The following is a 21,889-nucleotide window of genomic DNA, read 5'->3' on the forward strand; positions in this document are numbered from 1 at the left end:
AAGTTGGGAAAGCAACGAGTGCATCCGGAACGAGTGCTAATATTTCTTTATGCAATAATATTTCTATCCCCGTCCCCGTTTTCCATTCTTCAGATACTTCAGATCATGCACACCGTGGAGGAAAGCTCGGAAACGCTGTCCTTCGCCACCGAACCCGTCATCGCCAGCTTGGCCAACATCCTTGCTTACCAGGTGAGCTACCGGCTTTTACCTACACTCCTATCATTCTCTTCCACAGGCCCAAAGTCCCAAATGAAAGGAGGCGATTGGTATTATGCTAACTCCACCGTGGAGGTTTCTCTCCAACCAGTAGGGGAGTTCTTCTCAACGAGAGATATACCAAAAAGAATTTGACCGAAACACCACCAACAACCCGGGGAGGGTTTAGACGTAACCGATCGTGCTGGGAAAAGAAAATAGTGAGAAAAAAGTTTTCCCTCTTTTATCCCGAAAGCTATGAGCAACAAAGGGCTGAAAGCGTGCTGCTAGGGAAATGATAATAGTTAAACTGCCACCCGCGGAACTTGGACGAGAACAAGAAACAACAGAGAAAATAGGATTCCCAGTGTGTTGTGGACGAGGTTATCACACTTTTCTCAATTATCCGCCGGCCATGAAACCGGCTGTTGATTTTGCCACTGCACTTCTGTGAGAACCGAGGAATGCTCGCCCGTCTATCGGGCCGATGAAAAGTCCCTTTCTCTTGAATTTCAAATGAGCTACAGCTTAACTTGACTAACCATTTCGCAAGGATGAGAATCGAAAATAGACCAGGACGGGGATCTATTATTCATATTTATTTGCGTCAACTTACATTACGATGAATAGTTCCATCGCCCCGCTCTGAACGGTTGTGGGTGGAAATGGGTGAAGCTTTTCCGTTGAAGAAAATTTTGCAACTCAAACATTCGCGTGAAAAGGATCCTTCCTTACGCATTAGTTTCCCGTGGAAATGTGCAAACAATGGCGACAAACTCTCCTTTGCCGGCATTTTCGAGCCGGCTTCCTCTTCATGTACCCTTTTGCATCTTGTTCTTCTTTTCCACTCCATTAACGATTCCCCCACTCCCTCCCTTTTCCACCCAAAAATGTCGACACGCGACGCTCATGAAACGGTGATTATCTCGTTCTAGCTCGTTTCCGTTCAGGACCATTCATTCGTATAATGCAGCTAATGAGCGAAGGCCGGCTAGATGGATGGGATGTTCCGATCTGCCCGTGCCAGCAAACCATTCCCCCGCATCCTTCCCACTCGCCATATCCTTTCGTTCCAAACAACCATTTCAACGCCGCGTTACGGATCATACAACACAGACACGGGGGTGGAAGAACGAATGGATCCGCAGTTGGGTTCGCCGGCCGCGTTGGTTGATGGAACCTGTTTGTCGTGTCGTGAGAAACCCGAAGCTATTCATTTGTAGTTTTCTGAGCAAATTTTGCTTCATTAGCGATCAGTTCAAAAAGCTGCACGGGTGAGCCGGGTTGAAAACATTCACTCGATGGTGTTGCGTCCACGGGAGACTATGTAAATATGGAACATTTTCCACCGACGAGCAAATATTCATTAATGTGGTGTGGGGTATGTTTTCCGTGAAGTTTACCGTCCGCACGGATGCATTTGTTGTGGCCACCGAAAAACGACTGCAGATGAATAAAACTGAGAGCAACCCATACAACTTGCAAATTGGACTTTGAATGATATATTTTTAGTCCAAAATTTTAAACAGCGAATATTTGCCAATTGAAAACAAAAAGTGCAACATGCTTTATTGCATCAAAGATCAAAGAAGCTTTCTATTAAGTGCAGTTCAACTTCTTTTCAGCGAATTTTGAAACATGCTCTTCAAGGATTCTTTGCCCAAATCGCATATGTTTGCATTATTTATACAACACATTCATACATTCTACAACACTGATCCGTCTGAAACGAGCCCAAACCTCCACCATGAGGTACAAAAGAACCACTCAGCATATGTTGCTCTAGTGCCATTAGCGACGTGCCTGGAACGCTTCACCCGTTCGGGAAACATATTGCTTTCACCGCGCGATGGTACATCCGACCCGGTTCCGGGAAAACCGCATCGACCGTCGCAGGAAGATTAGTGGAAACTACTACTTTCGCCCCTTTCGTCAGTTTGGCTTCACTGAGCCGCCGCCTTTTTACAACATTTCATTTCCTTCGCCAAGGGGAAGGGACCGGAACCGGCGGCTAAGCAGCGGCAGGTCGGTGCACCTTGTATCGTTAGACATGGTCTTTAAGTGCACAACCCGTCAACAGGTTATGCACAAATGCTGTTATTATTTGCAGTGCTAAATTATTCCCCTCCGAGGCCACATTCGCGTCCTGCCGCCAACTAATTGCAGTCTAATTCTTGCAGAAAATTGAGCCAAAGAACACGTAAGCACACGGCGGGCTTGCAGGATGTTGCGCGTGTGTTTGATTATATTTCTTGTCGTCGTACTCTCTTCTAGTTTTGTACCACGGAGTGAACATAATTTAAATGCAAATCACCAGGCTGGATGCAAGCTGTTTTATTTTTATAATTTAAGCTTACATAGTCGGGCACGGGTAGGGAGTTTCAATGGATAAAACTATAAACTTACGGCTGAGGACGTTGTAGGTTTATTGCGTGGATACGATTTTAGCAATTACTTGCAAAATCTTGGACAAAAAAAAGCGAGCGAAATAATGAGTTCAAATGTCCATGTAATAGCAGAAATGTAGGGCAGGAATGTTCTCCTTTGAAGTCGCAATACTACATCGCCGTTATCGCAATGGCCACTCCCGTCCTGCAACATTCCATTTGCAAAATGGCCAAGCGAGTACGAACACTTTAATCGAACGATACGATACACGATGTGGCCCACCCCGCTTTAACGCACACTACACGTGCCACGAACGTTGGACCCCAAAACAGGGACGGAAGGAGATGAGGCCACCAGTAATCCCCTCCCATTCCGGCGACGACACAGCTATTCCCCAAGTGCATGCATGTAGTAGGCTCATTAATTTCGATGCCCTTCCGGTGCGTGCGTGCGTAGGCTACACGGCAGCGTTCGTCCGAAGCGCCTCGGGCAGGCCACAATAAAGAGCCGCGCCAAATGGCTAGTACACTTCATCGAGGTACATCTGTAGGCAGCAGGCGAAATCGACACCAACTCCACGGGCCGGACGGAAATCAGTACCACACCTTTACTGTGTGCTCTACCGTGCCGTAAAGCTCTATTTCTGGCAGAGCGCTTGAAGCACAAAACGGAAGGATGTTGGGCATCGGTGGTGGTGGGAAACCGTTCGGAAATAGAAATCGATCCGATCCGGCGTTCGCTGATGCATGGTCAGATCTTCCTAATTAATAGCACAGTCGTTTCTTGATTGCTTTCCCTGTTTCCGCAAGATTAAGTTCATTATTGTGCTGCATTCTTCGATGCTGGGGAGGGTTTCGGATACCTATTCATCTGAATTCTAATTCTGGAGCGTTCCCCGAATTTATCCGACGGGTGGAAAATTCTTACTACGGTTGGAGGCACTCTAGTCCAAATGGGTATTTCTTAGACGCTTTAAGAGTAGTGAAGTTCCTAAAATACTCACCACGGACATCGTGTAACCAAGCATCGTGTTGTACAGCCAAACTTCCCAACAAACAATCTAGAGTCTCAACCGTCTTTGCATCTTTAATGGCTCGAAAGTACGCTACGCCGAAACTAGTATTCAACACACTTACCTCTAAGGTCCTGCAGTGGCTATAGTGACCAGATGGCAGGTATACTTTCCCTTCTCAGGTACGACTGACACATCACTGGTAATGTTAAAAGCGTACCTCACCAGGAGTTCCCTCCATTCAACCCATTGTCTGTTGCAGCTTACGATGTTGATTTTTATGAGACTTTTTACCCTCTTCCTCCTCCTCCTCCTCCTCCTCACCGCAGATGCAAACTTTCCATGGTAGTTAAAGCTCTATGGGAAGAAAGACAAACCACGAAAGAAACTCCCAGCCCCAAGTATGTCTGCCACAATGTCTGCAATACCCCCGGCGAAAGGTAATGGAAAATACCTTTCCCCCCACTCAGCCAATTCTGTCCTGCCAACATGCCACAGGGAGGCAGGTTTGACAAACCAACCACCATGAGTACAGGCGCTACAAGCTCTGTATCCTGGCCAGCGAACTCGGTAACTCGCAGCCGTACTTATTATCCCTTCCATTGCGCCACTTGGCACTAGCGAAAGTGATACTTTCTGCTCGGCGCTGCTCGAAAGCTCACCACGGTCATGGGTAATCGAGCCCTCGAACCGCAACGGCGAGGCGCGGGGGGGCACTCCCAGAGGAAGTGGAAGTGCCCTGTTGGTTGCACGCGTTCATCGTGGCGTGCACGCGATGCACCGAACGATGCTAGCGAAAAGGCGCGCACATTCCACTTTGTGTTGGGCTTGTGCCAGCGCACACCTGTAGCGTGTTTGTTCAGTTGGGAGGAAAAATTGCCGACATGCCACGAAGGAAACCCGTGAGGATGGGAAGCAACGAACGACATGGATGACATAGGGTAAAGGATTATTTAAGGCATTAGATACGCCTTCAAGCCAAGGCGACGGGCTGTCGATGCTTCCCATCGGCTTCATCGTGGAATTGTAGTTTTGTGGTGGTGTGGGAATGTGTATACGGTATTGTAGTACATGTACCTGTTGGCAACGCCACGACGTTTGAAGCGTAAGTGCATACCGCTCGCATGAACGCCTTGGGGCCATTCGAGAGGCGTCAAGATCTACGGTTAAGCACGTTGACGCAGACGAACAATGAAAATACCTGTGGAAAGGGTGCGCACGTACAAACCCACTGCAACACTGCAGCAAGGTGCAAGTGGTAATGAATTTTTAACTCCACAAACCCTTCATTCCGTTATGCTTCATATCGTTTTTCTACCCGTGAGCTTCCACCACGGTTCGTATTTTCTCCCCGACTGTTATCGTATGGTAATGTGGCACTATTTGAAAAGCTTCCTCTTTGCGGTGGTTGGAGACGTGGCGTACTCCGGACAGGAAAAGTTTGTATGCACAATGATGGCATTAAAAGCTTTGAATAGGTTTAATATGTCAAACTGGTGAATTGATCTTGTACGCGTGTGATCCTATAGAACTGGAAGCATAACGAGCTATTTGTCTAGCGGATTCATTAGAAATGAGAAATTGTAAAATGAATGAAAGTAAAATAGCAAACTACAATAGGCACTCGAGAGGGTAACAATAACTGTTGTATGTTGTGTTGTGGAAATTTTGTTTCCCTTTTTGCAATTAGGCGATAGTCAACGTCTGTTGTCTGTGTCTTGTGTACCTATTCTTAGTTGATACTTTGAAACGTTGTACAAAATCCTCCTTAAAAAATAGATAAATTTTCATTCGGTGATCAGAAAATCAACCATAAATGTTTTTTTGATTGGTTGTGGTTGAGAGGCATAAGGAAGGTTAGCAGTGTGAGGTATATCAATTATATTTGACCCGTTCAACTCCTCCGATTCTCTTTGCGCATGATGTAAGCCAGATATGTCCATACCACTGAATCGTACTTTTTATGATAAAGTTGCTGAATTTCTGAAGGCACTGTACTTTATACACTTCTCCGTACGCCGGAAGTCTTTTCTAGAAGAACAGCGACTTTCAGCAGATTTAATTTAAATGATATAGTTATCCAACTTGTTCTAAATTTTTAAGAAATCCTACTCTTCATTTTGCTTTTAACAGAAAGCTCCTAGCGTTTTCCGTTTTTGCATGAAAAGTCATTGAAATGTGTCTATTTGTTTTAATGCAAACGTTAAACGCCGAAGTCATCGTCTTGATTTCACAACTTTTACTAGCAAAAAGTTTCTAAAGGCGCGGCTTTTTGCTCTTTTATAAATAGTAATATCCTCGCCAGCGCTATCGCAGAAACGGGTTTTCCTTCGTCCAACACCGTTTCCAGCAACTTTGATACTTTACTGCTGGAAAGGTTTTAGGTGATAATAATGATGAATATAGAATTATCTATTCATATTTTATACTATATATCAAATATCAAATGATGTATCAATCATGTACTTAAAAACAATTCCGTTAATAGCTGCGAAAATCGAGTTGGCAACCATTAATTGAAACCACATCGCAGCGCTGTTCAACAACATTGTTGACCGCCCGCAAGACAAATTTGGTCAAGCAAACAATTTTACTGGCAAATTGCTCCATTCCACTCTAGAGAGAAAAAAACTTGAGCCTTACCGCCATTCCAATTAATAATCTCTACAAACTGTCAAACGGTTCTGTGCAACCGCAAAATCCAATATGAGGCATATTTTTTGCTCCCATTTATGCTGCGGTTCTTGTTCGGAAACCGGCAAGAAATACAATCGAAGATGTCCCAATCGCACTCGATGGCAACATTTTGACCACAAAACCCAACCACCAAACACCGACCGGTCGAGTGAATGTGCTCCGATTTTCTTCCGTGCCACAACCGCATCACCTTACCGCCGGAGAGGGGAGCTTTAGGAGGATGGGGGGGAGGGATGGAGGTTTTATGGTATCAATTATCGTCAGTATCGTCCGTCGATAAAGATCTGTTATGTTGGTGTACCAACAAAAAAGCTCCCTCTCTCGCCTTTCGAAGCCCTTAGGGACGGGTTGCCCTTCAAACCACAAACATAAGCCACTGGGAACAATCGGCCCTTCACACACACACACACACAAACATAACCGGGATAGATGGTACGGGGTAGTATTTGACAAATTGTATGCTATTTCGAACCTCTCCCTTCCCAGCTCGTCTTGGCCCGCCAGCCGTGTGTTTCCGTGAACCATTATGGGTGGATTTATGTTATGGACGATAGATCGAGCATGAATCACTCCATCGCCATTACCGGCAATGTCGTGATCATTATCGAAGCTCCTAAACGACCGTCATCACCCTGGATTCACCATTGTGTTCGGGGCCGATTGTGTCTCCCCCCTCACCCTCCCCTCCTTAAGGGAGTGGCTTGGATTGGATGTACCTCAGAGTAAACATTGTAAAACCGGAGTTTACTTTGGATGGCTTCCATGAGCGAAAAAGAACGGCTAGTGAAAGAGGGGAAGGCTACGAGCCCAACCATAAACCCATCAACAATCGTCGGACACTACACCACCAACGCAACGCCGGCCACGAGCCTGCTAGAGGGCGGCCACGTGCCGAGCTGGTTGAATAAAAAAAATTCGCGGAACCTCAAACAAATGGCTAACCAAACTGTACCAACTGACTAACGATTTTTCCAATCAGAACGTATTGAATTTCATATTTATCCAACTTCAATCGATCCCGGTTATCAGCAGGTGGTTTAAAAAATAATCAATTGGTGGTGAAATTCCAACCTCGTGGTGCGCCTGAAGGTATGCAATTCCAATGCACACTGGATGCATGGGGAAAGCATTGCATTCAGTTGGAATTTGTGGTTTTCCTTCGTTTGCTTCGATTTTCTATGGAATCGCTCTATTTCTCCTGTGGCAATTGTATTTTTTCCTACAGAACCTTTTCTAACTATTTTTCCGTTTATACACTCACAATATGATACGCTACCGTTAACGATTCGATTGAGCACAACTGCTCCGTGCGCCTAACAATGTTTTCCCAAGCGAACGGTCTCAGCGGGGATCAGTTCGAACGAACGACCCTGGTCCATTTCAGAGTAAAAGCGGAAGGAAAAATCTCATTTCAGGAGCGATTTTCCAATTTCACCAAACCGTACATTAGCAGCGATATCTTTCGCAAGAAGAATTACAACGAGCTTCCGGTATTCTCTTTTCCTCTCTCTCTCTCTCTCTCTCTCTCTCTTCGGAGCAGGAAGCGGGTGGCACAATTGCCGGACCACCGAGTACGGGAGCTTCCGGCCAGCATTGTCCGACCGGCGTGCCCCGGCCTGCCCATGCCAAGGAGTATTCGTTTCTGGATATCGAGCTGAAGTACGGAATCCTACAGGTATGTTGGCTGTGTGTCCTTTTTTCTTATATTCTAGGTACTCCACTTTTTTCTCTTTTTTTACTACAACTGTTCCGGGATCCGACCGACATCTAATACCCCATTAGCAGGGGACTACAATTTGTGACCGGGATGGTTTTACCGAAACAGAAACGCTAGCGGACACAGCACAGGGCGAACCGGAGGCTTTGTGAAAAAGGTCTCCCTGAGGGACGTGGGGCAAATCGTTCGGTCGTGTGCTATCCTCCGCCGAAGGTTCTGTTTGTACGACGAAAATCCCTAATCGTATCATTTCGTTTCGGTCAGCTGTGACGATGAAGTATGTCAAGGTAGTGTGGCCATCGGATCTAATTCCCCCTCAATTCCGTTCTGAAACAACGATCCGTTTGGACGTGCTCAGAGGCAACAACCATAATTAAACCGAACCTAATACTTTGCTTGCGTACACGTCTGCTAGCAGCTTAAATTCCATCTTTCCCCCGCTTAATCGAGCATACCCGTTTAGTACGTCAGCAAAACGAAGTAACATTTAGTTTGAAGTTTCGATAAGACTGCTGACAAAACAGAATTAAATCGCTTCTCATAACGCACCCGAAAGAAGAAAAAGAAAAGTAAGGACAACGTCCATTGTATCGATAATTGACAGCCCTTTGTCAGTTGGTCAACAGTGCAAGGAAAACGTGACTATTCGTCAAATCTCTGGAAACTTTCCACCCTTCTCGCGAACCCACACACGGAAACCAGGGAAACGGTCCGGAACGAAAAACCTGCTGATCGATGGCAATGGCAAAGTGGTGTCAATCGATCGGAACACGCGGGCCAAACGTGCGGAAGAATGCGTGGCAAAGGGGGAGATCCCGGTTTCCCACGCTTGCCACTACGCAACCATAGCGATTTGAAAAGTGGAGGAAAAACAACAAAAAAAAACGTGAGGAATCGTTCCATTGCCAACCGCTTTTCTGCCTCGTTATCGCTAGCCTGCAAGCGAACTGTTTGGGATCCGGTTTTTCTTCGAACGAAGTAATGATTTCCAGCAGCGTGCAGTGAACAAAGTCACGTTTTTCCAACAAAACCGGTTTCGGGAAAAACAAGATTCCCACCCGTATCATTGTGTCGAACGTTAGAATTGATTTACCTTCGATAGTTCCGAAGGTGTCAGGTATCCTGTTCGAAAGGATAGCATTCCCCTTATTTTGGTTTCCTGTTTGCTTATATCATATTCTCTATTCTTGGAAAATTTTGTGAAATTTCACAAAACTCTACTGAAAACTCAGACGTATCCATCTGGTTTTTTCCATTTAGTATCAGGTTGGTTAATTTGTGAATTTTATTTCGAGCGAATCCTATCTATTTCGTGTTTGTTTCCTAGAAACAGTTGTCAATTCTCTGTATTAATTGAGAATCCAGTAGTGCATGGCATAGACTTTACGAACTTTTGTTATGTTTTCCACTTTGTAGGGAATAAAGCATTCCTATAAAACAGTAAACTCATTTTCGTGTTCACAACACTACTTTTTCCGTGAACGATTATTATTTATGAGATTTCTGAGATTTTATTCAAGCCTCTAATTTAATGGAATGTTACGCAGTTTTAGTGCTTTGTAGATATTCCTGGTAGAATAGTCGATGAGCGCAGAAAAGGAACAAGTTAATCTAGGAGGGGTGTTTATTTTACGGTTTAGCTCGCTTCTAATCCTATTAATCGATTCGCCTTCGGATGTAGATAAACCCAAGAAACATAACATTTTATCCATACCATCAGTAAAACCAACCACCTGCTTAATAAAAACACTACCATTTATCATCTGTTGATGTTTGCTTTTCCGGAACAGATTACGGAGGCACTCTCCTTTCTGCACTACTCCGGCCAAGTGATACACAAAAACGTCTGCCCCTCGTCGATCCTGATCACTAAAAAGGGCACCTGGAAGCTGGCCGGGTTCGAGTTTACCGAGCGTACCAACGAAACCGACGCAACCGATCCCGTTCCGTGCCAACCGTGGTCGACCAGAGCGTCCAAGCTCGTTCAGCCAAATCTGGACTACATGGGTAAGCCTTTGCCGAGCTGGGGAACCTCAATTCTAGAGCAAGGCCTAACTGACCGTAAACTTATCATACACAGCGCCTGAAATTCAGATCAACAGCAGCTGCAGCATACTGAGCGATATGTTCTCGCTCGGTATGGTCATCTGTGCCATCTTCAACCACGGCCGGTCGCTGATACAGTCCGGGAACTCTCCCTCGACCTACCTGAAGCAGATGGAATTGGTAGGTATCTTATCGCTTCCGGTCGGAAGTCGTACCGGAAACGAAACGGTATCCGGCAGTCCGGTGGATGCGGAATAAATAGTTCCTTGTGGTTCTTCCATCGAAAACCCCGAATCCGTAGATTCGTCCGTACGCCACAAGCTTCGGGGTTGCCTTTTGTGAGGAAATTCTACCCGTTTTTCGTCGCTGATGAGAAAGAGAAATTTTTGCTCCGACTCCGACGACCTGATGAATATTCATCCCGTTGCTACAATTTTTCGTGCGTCCAACCCCAAACAAATAAGCTGTGTCTAGTAAAGCTTCCGTGGATATTCCACTATGCGTGTCTAGCACGGCAAGCAGCCTCGGTCCGCGGGCCGGATTTTTCCAATTTCGCTCCGGCACCTGAATGGTATCCAGTTTAGAGCTTTGATCTACACCGAGGTCCCGACCCCGAAACGTAAGACGAACATCTTCCGCCGGCGAGGACACTCAACCGCATTGGCCGCGGAAGCACCTCGAAGCCGCTAAAGCAAAACCGTCGAAAGGTACTTCCGAACCACGGCGCCACACATAATCAATTCGTGTGGCGCGCACCGAGCGAGAAGATAAAAGAGCGCTCGGTGTAATCATAAATTCCGCACGTCGTTTAAGCGTTTCCCTTTGTTGTCAGCGCCAGGCCGTGGATGTGCGGCTCGGGTTACACGGGGTGGGCTTTTGTTTGGCCGCCTTTGGACGTAGTATCGGTGCGCCACCAGCACTACACCGCGGCAACGCACAATTGGGCACACTGGGACGGATAAAAGGATTTTTCCGACAATGATACTCGGTATGCCTTCGCCGGGCTTCCCGAACGATTGGTTGGCAGAGGTTGTACGCCTGCCAGAAAGAGGATGACGCATGGGACCGAGCGCGTTTGTGCGTGCTGCCGATACCGCACCCAAAGTCAACGCTAAGACGAAGAGGTGTCTTTGGAGGACAACACGAGTGTTATAAATATAAATTCTTATTCAACTTAACCTTATTAACTTTAGGAAAACATATTTTCATTTAAAATGGAATTCTAGGGAGTATTTAATTATGATACACGTGTAGCAACTTTTCACCACGAGCTTACGAAGGTTTAACAGACGTGTTGCATATGAATATAATTTGTAAACTTTCTTTTACCAGCTTTCGGTAGCTCAATGAAAAATCTTCAGCAGTCTGTATTTAAAAATATCTTTTCAGTCCCTCACACAGATACCTTGAGGAAAAGTTCATTTTTCTTCCAAATTTGTGTGCATATACTTTCCTCTCCATGGTTCCCTATACCATCCTTGTTCATGTTATGCTTTGGATGTGTACATGTTAAGTAAGTTAGCTATTATTATATTCACAACAATAATTAAATCAAATGGAAACTCTCACCGCCGCATTCAGCCCGAAGGACATTTTCCTTTCGAGCTACGCAAACACCCAGGAGTTTTCAACTCACCCGCTACCCGGTCACCCTTGTTTACGAGACCCGCTTCCGAAGCTTGTTTTGGAAAAAGCTTCTACAAATAAAGGTCGCTCCTACGCACCCATTGCATCTCCCCCGACGCTATTTGGCTTCACCTTCCCGTGTGTGAGTGTGTTGAGGGTGGCTGACATTATGATTATGCACTGGCAAAAGCCTGTTGATTAGATTCTAAAATACACTCCACCCCCAAACACATCCACACATTGCCGAGCCATCGGGGAACCCACGGCACATGTTTTCGAGATTGTATGTATCTAAAAATAGCGTCCAATCATTGCGAAAACCTTTAGCGATGCGAGTTGAACGTAGGGGAACGCATGCCTATTATTAGCAGTCCATTGATACCACAACAGTCCCACGTTGTCGGCCCGAGACCCCCGGTTCGCGTACACCTTCCATTCACACGCAATCAATGTACACAATTCCCGGGCATTTATGCTGCCGCCGTAAGGTCTGCGTCTGCCGGCGGGAGAACCTACCATCCCGTATGGGTTTGGGCAAACCCACCCACCCTCGGTGTAAAACTTGGTCCTTGCGAGTAGGAAAATGGTTGCCGGAGCATGTAGCGCCGCACAGTGGGTGATTAGTTTAAAAGCGGCAAACAGCACACGAACTAATTTTCTATAAATCATCAGCTGGACGAGGCGGTGCACAACATCCTGCCGAGGATACCGATCCCGCTGCAGGAGGCGACCACGAGGCTGCTGAAGAAATCACCTGGCGCTCGCCCCACGGCCCAACTGCTGACGCTCATCAAGTACTTCAGGTAAGCCCGACGCCATTGCCCCGCTTGCTTTGTGCTGCTGGAGAGTGTCCTTCCATCAAGCGCCCTGTCTGGGGGTGGATTTTTTTTCTTCGCTTCCCAATCGTTCTGCCTGGAACGCAACGCGCCGTAATTGGATTCGCCGTGTTGTTCATGTCTCCTTCGGTGGCTAATTTCATTCGTTCCGTTTCGAATCATTTCGTATTTTATTTCTTCACGGAAAGCGAGCTGTTTCATGCTTGCCTGTTTCTTACCAGCTACTGTGCCACTCAGAAAACCGGTCCGTGTTCTTATATTTCCGCCCACAGCGATCCTGCCGTCCAGGCGCTACAGTTCCTCGATGTCATCAACATGAAGGATCCGACGCAGAAAACGCACTACTACCGTAGCACGCTCAGAGAGGTTCTGCCGTTTATACCGCGGGTAAGCAAACATAATTTGTCTTCATTCGACGACTTTCGCCTCCGTTTTGCAGCGTATCCGGTCGTGTAGCTCCAGAGGGCTAAAGCAGGAAAAAGGGAGGTTAAATTCATTCCGATCACTTATGGCACAGGTTAACCTTCAAGGCGAGGTGGATAGGGCTTTGACTCTTGGTGGAGAAAGGCTTGTGAAAGAATTAACCGTTCGCGCTACGGTGCACAAATTTGTAATAATTTTCCTCCTTAATTCCGTACACAAGCTAGCCGGAAGATTAACTCAGTAGAGGGAAAATTTATTACGCGGGAATTGTTGAACACAAATGCACAGAAATGGCAGAAGGCTATCTGGTATTTTCCATAATTGTTCTTAATTCATTCGTCGTAGGGCACACTGTGGACGTCAATTGCGATAACTATTTGATACTTAAAACATTGACGCACTTCATTCGCATATTTACAACACTTTTCCTGCGGCCCGTTATTTCGAGGTAGAAAATGAAGAGCTCTGAAAAAGAACACTATTATTTGATTATGATGGTGTATTGATTTGATTTGTATTGATTTTTCAGTAATGAAATTTGTTCAATTCAACGTCAGGGTTTACTCTCGATGTTTTGATTTTGATTTGAACGTAACATTATCGCTTTACTGATCAGCATCACATCAATAGATATCCAAGCTTTATTTGATCTACAAAAGGATGTTTGCATTCTGCCCTACATTGCTGAATTACTAACGTAAACATGCCACAGGCTACCGTTCGTTTGCGTTCGTGCTTAATAAAGGTTCAACAGATCGGTAGCAAAACTTCCATTGATCAGTTACCCAATTCACTGCCGATTGATACGATATCTTACCATCTTTATCGTTGCTTTTCAATAAACATCATACGGACGACTCGAGCTGCAAAACCTAACCTTTTGCCTAACCGGAATAACTTACTTTACCCATCAGCCCGGTAAATCGACTTGACTAGTGGACCGATTTCGAACCTGTTCGGAAATCAATCAAACTCAATCGATGCAATCAGAGCGCTCCGAGTGGCTTGAGCTGTTTTCTTATTGGAAGAGCAAACCAGTATTCCATAGGAAAACCAATTGCCCGGTGCAATCTTGTTCACGTCTTTCCGACAATAACCTGTTGCACATTTCATTCAACTCCTGTCACTCTGCTGTCGGAGAAAAATCGTTCCCAAAAACCCGATCCCCGAAATTCCCGATCCCCAAATTCCCTTCAGCATTAACGATATAAAAGTGTAAATTAGATTCCATCAGGCGTCTTTTCGCTGTCGACGTCATGATCGAATGTAACAATATTTCGTTCTCCTCCTTCGAAACTTCCCGTTTTCAAGCCCACTTTACCCGTCGTCTATATCTGGCCCGTTTCAAAGGATTTCCACGTGCCGAAGCGTACCGCCAGTAATCAGTTTATCTTGCTGGTACCCTGTAAATCACTTTGCTTTCGATAGGCCTTTTTGTTGCCGTTTAATTTGCCATTCGCGGGCCGCGGTTGGTCGTAAATTTAATGCCTAACACTTCATAGCCCTGGTGTTCGGACTTACCTGGCTGGAAGGTTATTTTTTATTGTTTTCCCTTCTGCCAGCCTTTTGTTAAGTGGAGAGATGAGAAAAGCGTTAAAATAAAAATACCTCAAAGCAGTACTAAACCATGGTTAACGATTCATTCAATCGAATCTTTTTTATTTTGAAAGGCTTTATAAAACAATGATGTAGAGGTAGTAAAATGTGAGAGTTTTTAAATATAATCAAGAAAAATTTACCGATTTAGTAAACAGAAGCTCTTTGCTTTTAGATTCCTAGCACAAATATGTTGATCATGGAAGCAAAACACATTGATACTCAATCTTTTCGTATAAAACGTGTGCATGCTTAAAATATAGACAACGATAATAATTCCTCAAACATGCTTCAGCTTCAGTATCACTCAATTACTCTCATAAAAACCGGATAATAAAGTTTTGAATTGATTATACTAAGATCACCCCTCTTAATCTCTACCAAGTTGTTTGAAATTGCAACGTCACACACTCTGAGGCACAATGGGAAGCTTAAGCAGTTTGCTGCCATACACACAAGAAGCTCTATCTCCCAAAAACATACTTGGTGCACTTCAGTGTTAATAGCTTTCCATCGAAACTAATAGAATTGCAAGTGATCCCCCCACCTTGGTTTTAATGCTCGATGAAACTGTTTAAACTAAGTGTGTGTATGTGTGTGTGTGAGCATATGCTTATACTGTTAAGCTACAAATGGCCATTCAATTTATCTGTCAAAAGCATCCTCAAACCTCCAGCGTGGCGCTTGGTAACACCCTGCTCGTGTCTGGTCCTCTTCCACAGAAACTCTGGTGGCAGCACATCTGGCCTAATCTGCAGCAGGAAATGCGAGCCGACGAAGTGCTGGCCGCCGTACTGCAGCCCGCCCTCACCCTGGTCCAAGAATCTTCAAACACGGAATATGAAGCAATCATTTTACCTACCTTTAAGTAAGTCTCCACCGTTCCAGCTCCATTGTGTGTTCCCGTGTTACCCGTTTTGGACCATGTGTGTGTATGTGTGTGAGAGTGTGTAGTGCTTCGGTTCTTAGCTGTATCACTCTGCCCAACGCCGCGCACCACAACCCGAGCTCCGCAGTGTTTTAATTGTATTTGCCGTTTACTCTATATTTACCTGGTTTTCTCTTTCTCTTTCTCCATCAACCACCGGGCGGCTCCATCAACCACCGCAGGACTGTTTTTGTAGCTCCAAAATCTATACAAGCCACCGTAGCGCTATTAGAGAACTTACACATTATTCTAGAGAAAACACCAAGGGATGATATACGGACCGAAGTTTTGCCCCTATTATTCAACGCGCTCGAAAGCACAACGATACAGGTTCAGGTAAGTCCGGGCATCCAGTGTACCAAAGGATAGGATCTTTGTCGACATTCTATCCCACTTCAAACGGTCGAGGGAAGGTGGAAGATGGAACTTCATGAAGCGCACTGTATCGTTAACCAGCATTATCCATTTACATCAACCTAGGATCAGAGAATGTTATTCTACTTTCCACAAAATTTGATTTGTTCACATTTCCGTTAAATCCCTGTTTTAATGAGTATTTAAAATGTATAACCCCTCTGGCCCTATTTTAGTTTTGTGTTTTCCATTCACAAGTAATAGGATTTTCCTACCCAATGCTAAATTTGCTTTTTGGTATCAGATGATGTTAATTTCATTTTTCTCCTATTTATTTAATCATAACTATTTCATATCCAAGTTTCCATCTTTTCTTTGATCATCAAATGAATCTCTACATTATTATTCTTAAAAAATCATGGCTATTTCAAATAGTGGAATTTGAAATAAAGCTACATTCACATCGATGACATTTGGGCAACGGTTCTATAGATGGCCCTGATCCTATAAAAGCCTTATCAAGATCCCAAACTGGATGAACTTTCGGTACACTTGACAAACCCCTCAACCGTTTTCCAAAAATCCTTCATGCTCCTTTCGCAAAGCTTTTCCATCGCAGGATTAGCTTCCGTCTATTGAGCTCCGTCGCGTGTGGTGAACCGAGGAGCTTAAGCAGAGAAAAGTGGGTGCCTTGCTCCACCCTACCCTCCACCCACCGCCCCCACGGGGTCAATTTTCTAAACGGTAATATCAGAGTCAATGATGGAAGAGAAGCCATCGAACCGTCTTTGGTTGCACGAAACTTTTCCAATGCTGCGGTCCAACGCTTCGAAAGAAACCTGAGCCCCACGGCTCGGGCAGGCACCCGAGATTGGAGAAGTGATAAATTAATTTCAGTTTTCAATCCCACTCACCCGCCCAACCAAACGGCTCGGTGACGAAACCGTTCTCACCATCCAAGCACTCCTGCTATTTTCCCTCCAGAGTGCTGCCCTCGTCGCGGTGACGAACGTGTACGATTACTTGGATGATATCACGATCAAGAAGCTGGTGCTACCGAAGCTGAAGTCGGTGTTCGAGAAGAACCAAAGCGATTTGAAAATCATGGGCAACGTGCTGCAGTGCGTCGAGCGGACGCTGGATAAGCTGGATAAGTCCCAGGTGAGTTTTGGGTCGGTTCAGTTCGTTCGAATCGGTCGCACATCGCCAGCACGTCGCAGCGTCCTTTCACTCAAACCGGCTCCTGAATCCCGTTCCAGATAATCGACGAGGTGCTTCCGTTGCTGCTGGAGGTGCGACTCACCGATCCGGACATCGTGGTGCGCGTTGTCAGTAAGTATGGCGATTATGTAGTTCCAGCAGTGCGGTCCCCTTCGCAATTCCAGGTTGTATGTGCATCCGCCTAGGGTTCGCCTACTTCTACACCGAGCAGAAACTGCACGCTACCGTGAGTGTGCAACGTCATCCGTAAGCGCTCTCCGGGGCGCTCGAGGGAAATCTGCGCTTTCATGCATAGTCATTAACCTACCGGTTGTGCCTGTCAAAGCGCTAACGCAATCGTTGGTTCGGACGTGTTTTATAGAGAACCAATGCTGTGTCATCGTATAATGGAAGTTTCCAGTTGCTTTCGTTCCGAGAATTGAAACTTCACGGCAGAATACCGGGCGACTTGTAGCTCAAACGGTATTTCAAATGTACAATCCTGTTGACAAGCGTGACATTTCGTTATGGGCTACAAAACGGGGATTTCATTAATCGGAAATAAAATGCAAGCGTAAAAGTAATTCATTTACGAGCGGTTGGTTCGTATGAAAGCATGAATATCAATGTATGTTCAGTAACACTTCCTAACATTATGGTCATGTTCATACCGACTGCCCAAGGAAAAGGAAGTCACCAAGTCAATGTGTTAATGAGATGGATAAGGCTTGTTGCATGATCATACAAAAAATGCATCCACTACAGTGTTCAGCGTAGATATTGCTTCAAGCATTATAGCTTGACTTGATGTTTTTGTGGAACATACATTTTAACATCATGAAAATACAACAAAAAACCTATAAAGTTATTTTCCAACCTAACCACAACTTTTTACACACTTATACATCACATTGGCAGTTGTGTTTGTCTTTTTGTGTTTCATATCTGCTCTTTCCGTTTTTCAAACTTATTGTTGCAACATCATCCATTGCGTGCCCCCTACCCAGCACTTTGAAATCCTGATAGAGCTTGGCCACCTGAACAAACTGTACATTTTTATGGTAAAATGTTTCGCAAATATGTGCAACTAAAACGCCCTTCCCTTTCGCCACAAAGTAGTAAGAAACACTTCAATAGTCATATTTCAACCACCGATCCTTTTTTGCTCGCATTTCCAACAATCTAAAAATGTCATTCATACTTAGACTGCGACCGGTAAGACAAGCCTTTCCAGAGGGAAAACAACTTCTATACCTTGGTGCGATACTTTCCACCGGCATGGAAACGAAGAGGAAAAACCCGCACAGCCCACACGAGGGCGTATCGGAAAACCAACGAACCATTCGAATGCATCTCCAACGTGGAACAGACGAGCCATGATACGGGTTCACAATATTGCGCAATTCGGAAAAGTGTATTTTTAACGACCGACCGTAGGCGTCGATCATGGCCAAACGAAATGGTACGGGATCGGTGGGAATGTTCTGATACGGTTCTGAAAATAAGTTAGGAAATTCCTTGAACTACAAGCAATTCCATATTTATAATAATGCATTCATTGCAGTCCCTCGGTATTACGCTCATTTGGAAAATAGTTACAATTATTCCGCCTAATATAAGTGCACAATACTGGTAACAGAATAATGACGTTTGAATATTGTACCACACATTGCCCGCAAAAATCCATGTGACAGACCCATGATTCCGTAAACAAACGCGGCTTTTGCAGCCGCTCGGAACTCATTCCCAAGCGATGCATCAAAAATCATTAGCAAGCAGCGGTTTGTGCGGCTTTGAAGCGAGGTGTATCGGCGTCGGTACGCAACAAAAAGATAATTAACTTGCTACCTCCGGATCGAAATGCACGGTTGCCCACAACGAACCCCCTAACATAAAAGCCAGCTGCTTCTGGTTTCCAATGATATCCGTACAAGGCCGTATGAACCTCCCACCAGCGGTTCTGCTGGGGCCGTCTCGCCAGCCAAAGCAGGCACTAAATGTAATTTAATGAGCTGGAAATCATGTCATAAACCGGTTGATACACTAATAAAGCAAATTGAACAGCGAACGATGGTGGTGACGGTGGTGGTGGTGTTGTGGGTTGATACGCTGAAACCGAAGCGAACGTACGATACGTACATGCATAACGTATAACGTTTGATGCATAAAATTATTCATGGATGTTTCGCTCTTCCGCCACGATGTGACGGAACACGAGGGACATGACATGGCCGGCTTTTCCGCGCGCAAGAATGGGGTGAATCCGTTCCAACGCCATTTCTCTGCCGCACTCCGGTGCACCCTTCTGGATGGCAAACAGAGTTTTTATTTTTATTCTCCTCCCACGTCCTGTCCTTGCAGACATCTATCGAATCATGCTATGCGACAAGAAGTACGGCTTAACCGTCAACATCATGGCCACCAAGGTGATGCCCACGCTGCTGCCGCAGACGGTGAACCCATCGTTAAATCTGGAACAGTTCATGATCCTTTTAGAGGTACGCAAATTGGGTTTGGCTAAGCGGCCTGGATGCTTTATTATAGAACTGCTCACTCTCTCTCTCTCTTTCCCTCTCGCTTTCTCTCACACTCCCGAAAGGTGCTCCAAGAAATGCTGGACCAAATAGATAGACAACAACGTAACAAATTGAAGCTGGACAACCTGTCGCTCCCGTCGCCGGACCGGCACCGGCCGCTGCGGCACCAGTTCTCCTCGGACAACATGAACGCGCAGCAGTTCAACATACCGAACCTGCGCATCGACCAGCGCAAGACCTCGAGCGCCGAGGATATGGCCCGGAAGAACTCGACAGGTACCCGAAGAGGTATTGGAATGACTAGTCGTGCTGCATGCTACATGGTTGTTGTGTGTCGTAACCCCATTTCTAACAGGATCGGGTGCTCTAGGTAGCTGGTGGTTCGGTGGATCGCCGTCCTCGCCGGACAGCAACTTCCTGCGCGTGGTGAACGCCTTCCCGAACCGGCGTCTGTCCGACAACACGCTCATGACGCCAAAGATACGCATCGCGCCATCTTGTGCTTCGTCACCGGGTAAGTCCGCAGGTCGATGGGAATGGTAGTAATATTTCCCATGAACAAAACTAAACAAACAGCATTTAACATTTTGTCGAAGGTATTACAAACATTTAACATTTTGTCGAAGGTATATTGTATGAATAGAATCCACAAAAAAAAGTATGATGTAATTTATAAGTGTCAATAACACAATATTTAACATATTTATAAGAACTTTTATTGAAACACCACTTTTCTTCTGAAAAATATCAATTTTACCGTAAACCATAAAAAATAAACGAAAAACGACGTCTCATTAACCTTTCATAGACCAATACTTTTTGCAGAAGTTTATAGCCTTAAGAATATCTTGGCATACCTGATAATTTCTTAAGGAATCCAGTATATTGAAATAACCCGTTTGGAAAATAATAATCTTGGAGCTTTAATTCATTACGGAATGGAAAGGTTTATCTTTTGAACAGTCCGCAGAAAATCAAAGAACATTTCACAATAGATCAAATTGCGCTATCGCATTTATTTCGTAGTAGATCTAAAATTTTATTCCATTACTATGGAAAATTATTTGGAGTGAGACAACTCAAAAACTCAAAAAGAGATGAGACAATCTCTTGTATGCATAGAGAATTATTTCCAAAATTAAAATGTTGCTCTAGTGATGTACAAAATTAATCCCTACGTGGAACAACACTTTCCTGCAAAAGCTCCCCTCACTAAAAAACAAGATTAAACATCAAAGACCATGACACTAAGTCATTTCTATTACGTACAAACTTGCACATGTTTGCACCTCTAGAGATCGAGCAACAGCTCGCAGCTTATCCTAACCGGTATGTGAACGGTTCGTCTTCACACCCAACCCAACAATGGAATGGTTGCGGAAGCTTCGTTTCGCCCAAGAGAGAGAATCCGGCCCAGCGTACATCACGTTTCACAATAATCCTTTGAATAATTACACAAATTAGAACAGACAGCAGACAATAAATTAGCAATGCTCTGGTCGGTTAGTTACTCTCAACGGCTCGCGCCCGGTGTATCGTATGTGGTGTTGACGTGAGTGGGCGATGGGATTTGTAGCCGACCCCATGGACAAGCCAAGAAACACTACAGTTGCAACGGATCCGGTGGTATTTCTGCACTGCACGATGAAACAATCCACTTACTTTCGTAACGGTGAACTTTAGCCAACGGTCACTTAAAGGATCAGGGAAGCTTAGGACGAACATTTCTGCAAGACCACTCACCGTTGGCCGGGGCTGGCAGAGCGCTTTTCTTTACGTATTTGGTTTGCTTTCTTTCTCTCTTCCCATGCTTCCCCAGGTGGCACACCGGGCGGAGGGTTACCGATAAGACGACATTCGAGCATTGGTCCGCAGGAACGACGAGGCTCCAACATCAATCTGTCACCACCGACTGTAAGTAGCAGGGTGGCCGGGTGCCGCGTTGCCAACATTGTAGTCCGTAGTGTCTTAGTGCGTAGTAGAGAAAAGTTAAACCGAAACCGTAGCATCAATAGCCCAAGTAGCGAAACAGCAGAGTTAGTGAAACCGCCAGCTAAACTAGTGCCTTTACTTCTTTCTCTCTCTTTACCTCTTGCTCTTTACCTCTAACTTATTCTCTCTACCTGAAACTCTATTTCTATAGTATATACTATGCGCTAGTACCTTTTCTCTTTTGCTACAATACTCACCGTACAACACCCCACTCGCGTCTCATATTTCGGCTTAATGATTCAGAACATGTCAAACTCTATGGTTTAGAGCTTCGAATAAGCCTTTTCGTTCCAATCGACCGGTACAATCGACCTGATTCAATCGATACGTGCTCGACAC

General features: G+C 45.2%; 1 protein-coding gene across 1 annotated transcript in view; it reads left to right on the top strand.

Moving 5' to 3' along the window:
* The window catches only part of LOC131294135 (SCY1-like protein 2), a 60,980-nt gene that overhangs the window by 18,763 nt on the left and 20,328 nt on the right, over window positions 1-21,889 (top strand). The window contains exons 3-16 of the mRNA XM_058322179.1: window positions 94-192; window positions 7,836-7,970; window positions 9,803-10,019; window positions 10,093-10,238; window positions 12,357-12,487; window positions 12,793-12,907; window positions 15,262-15,407; window positions 15,650-15,803; window positions 16,806-16,982; window positions 17,081-17,153; window positions 19,383-19,519; window positions 19,621-19,834; window positions 19,914-20,072; window positions 21,378-21,472. Coding sequence (XP_058178162.1) covers window positions 94-192; window positions 7,836-7,970; window positions 9,803-10,019; window positions 10,093-10,238; window positions 12,357-12,487; window positions 12,793-12,907; window positions 15,262-15,407; window positions 15,650-15,803; window positions 16,806-16,982; window positions 17,081-17,153; window positions 19,383-19,519; window positions 19,621-19,834; window positions 19,914-20,072; window positions 21,378-21,472 — 1,998 coding nt within the window. The remainder of the gene's footprint in view (window positions 1-93; window positions 193-7,835; window positions 7,971-9,802; window positions 10,020-10,092; window positions 10,239-12,356; window positions 12,488-12,792; window positions 12,908-15,261; window positions 15,408-15,649; window positions 15,804-16,805; window positions 16,983-17,080; window positions 17,154-19,382; window positions 19,520-19,620; window positions 19,835-19,913; window positions 20,073-21,377; window positions 21,473-21,889) is intronic.

This window comes from Anopheles ziemanni, chromosome 2 (genome assembly GCF_943734765.1).
Source record: "Anopheles ziemanni chromosome 2, idAnoZiCoDA_A2_x.2, whole genome shotgun sequence".
NCBI classification, from domain to species: domain Eukaryota; kingdom Metazoa; phylum Arthropoda; class Insecta; order Diptera; family Culicidae; genus Anopheles; species Anopheles ziemanni.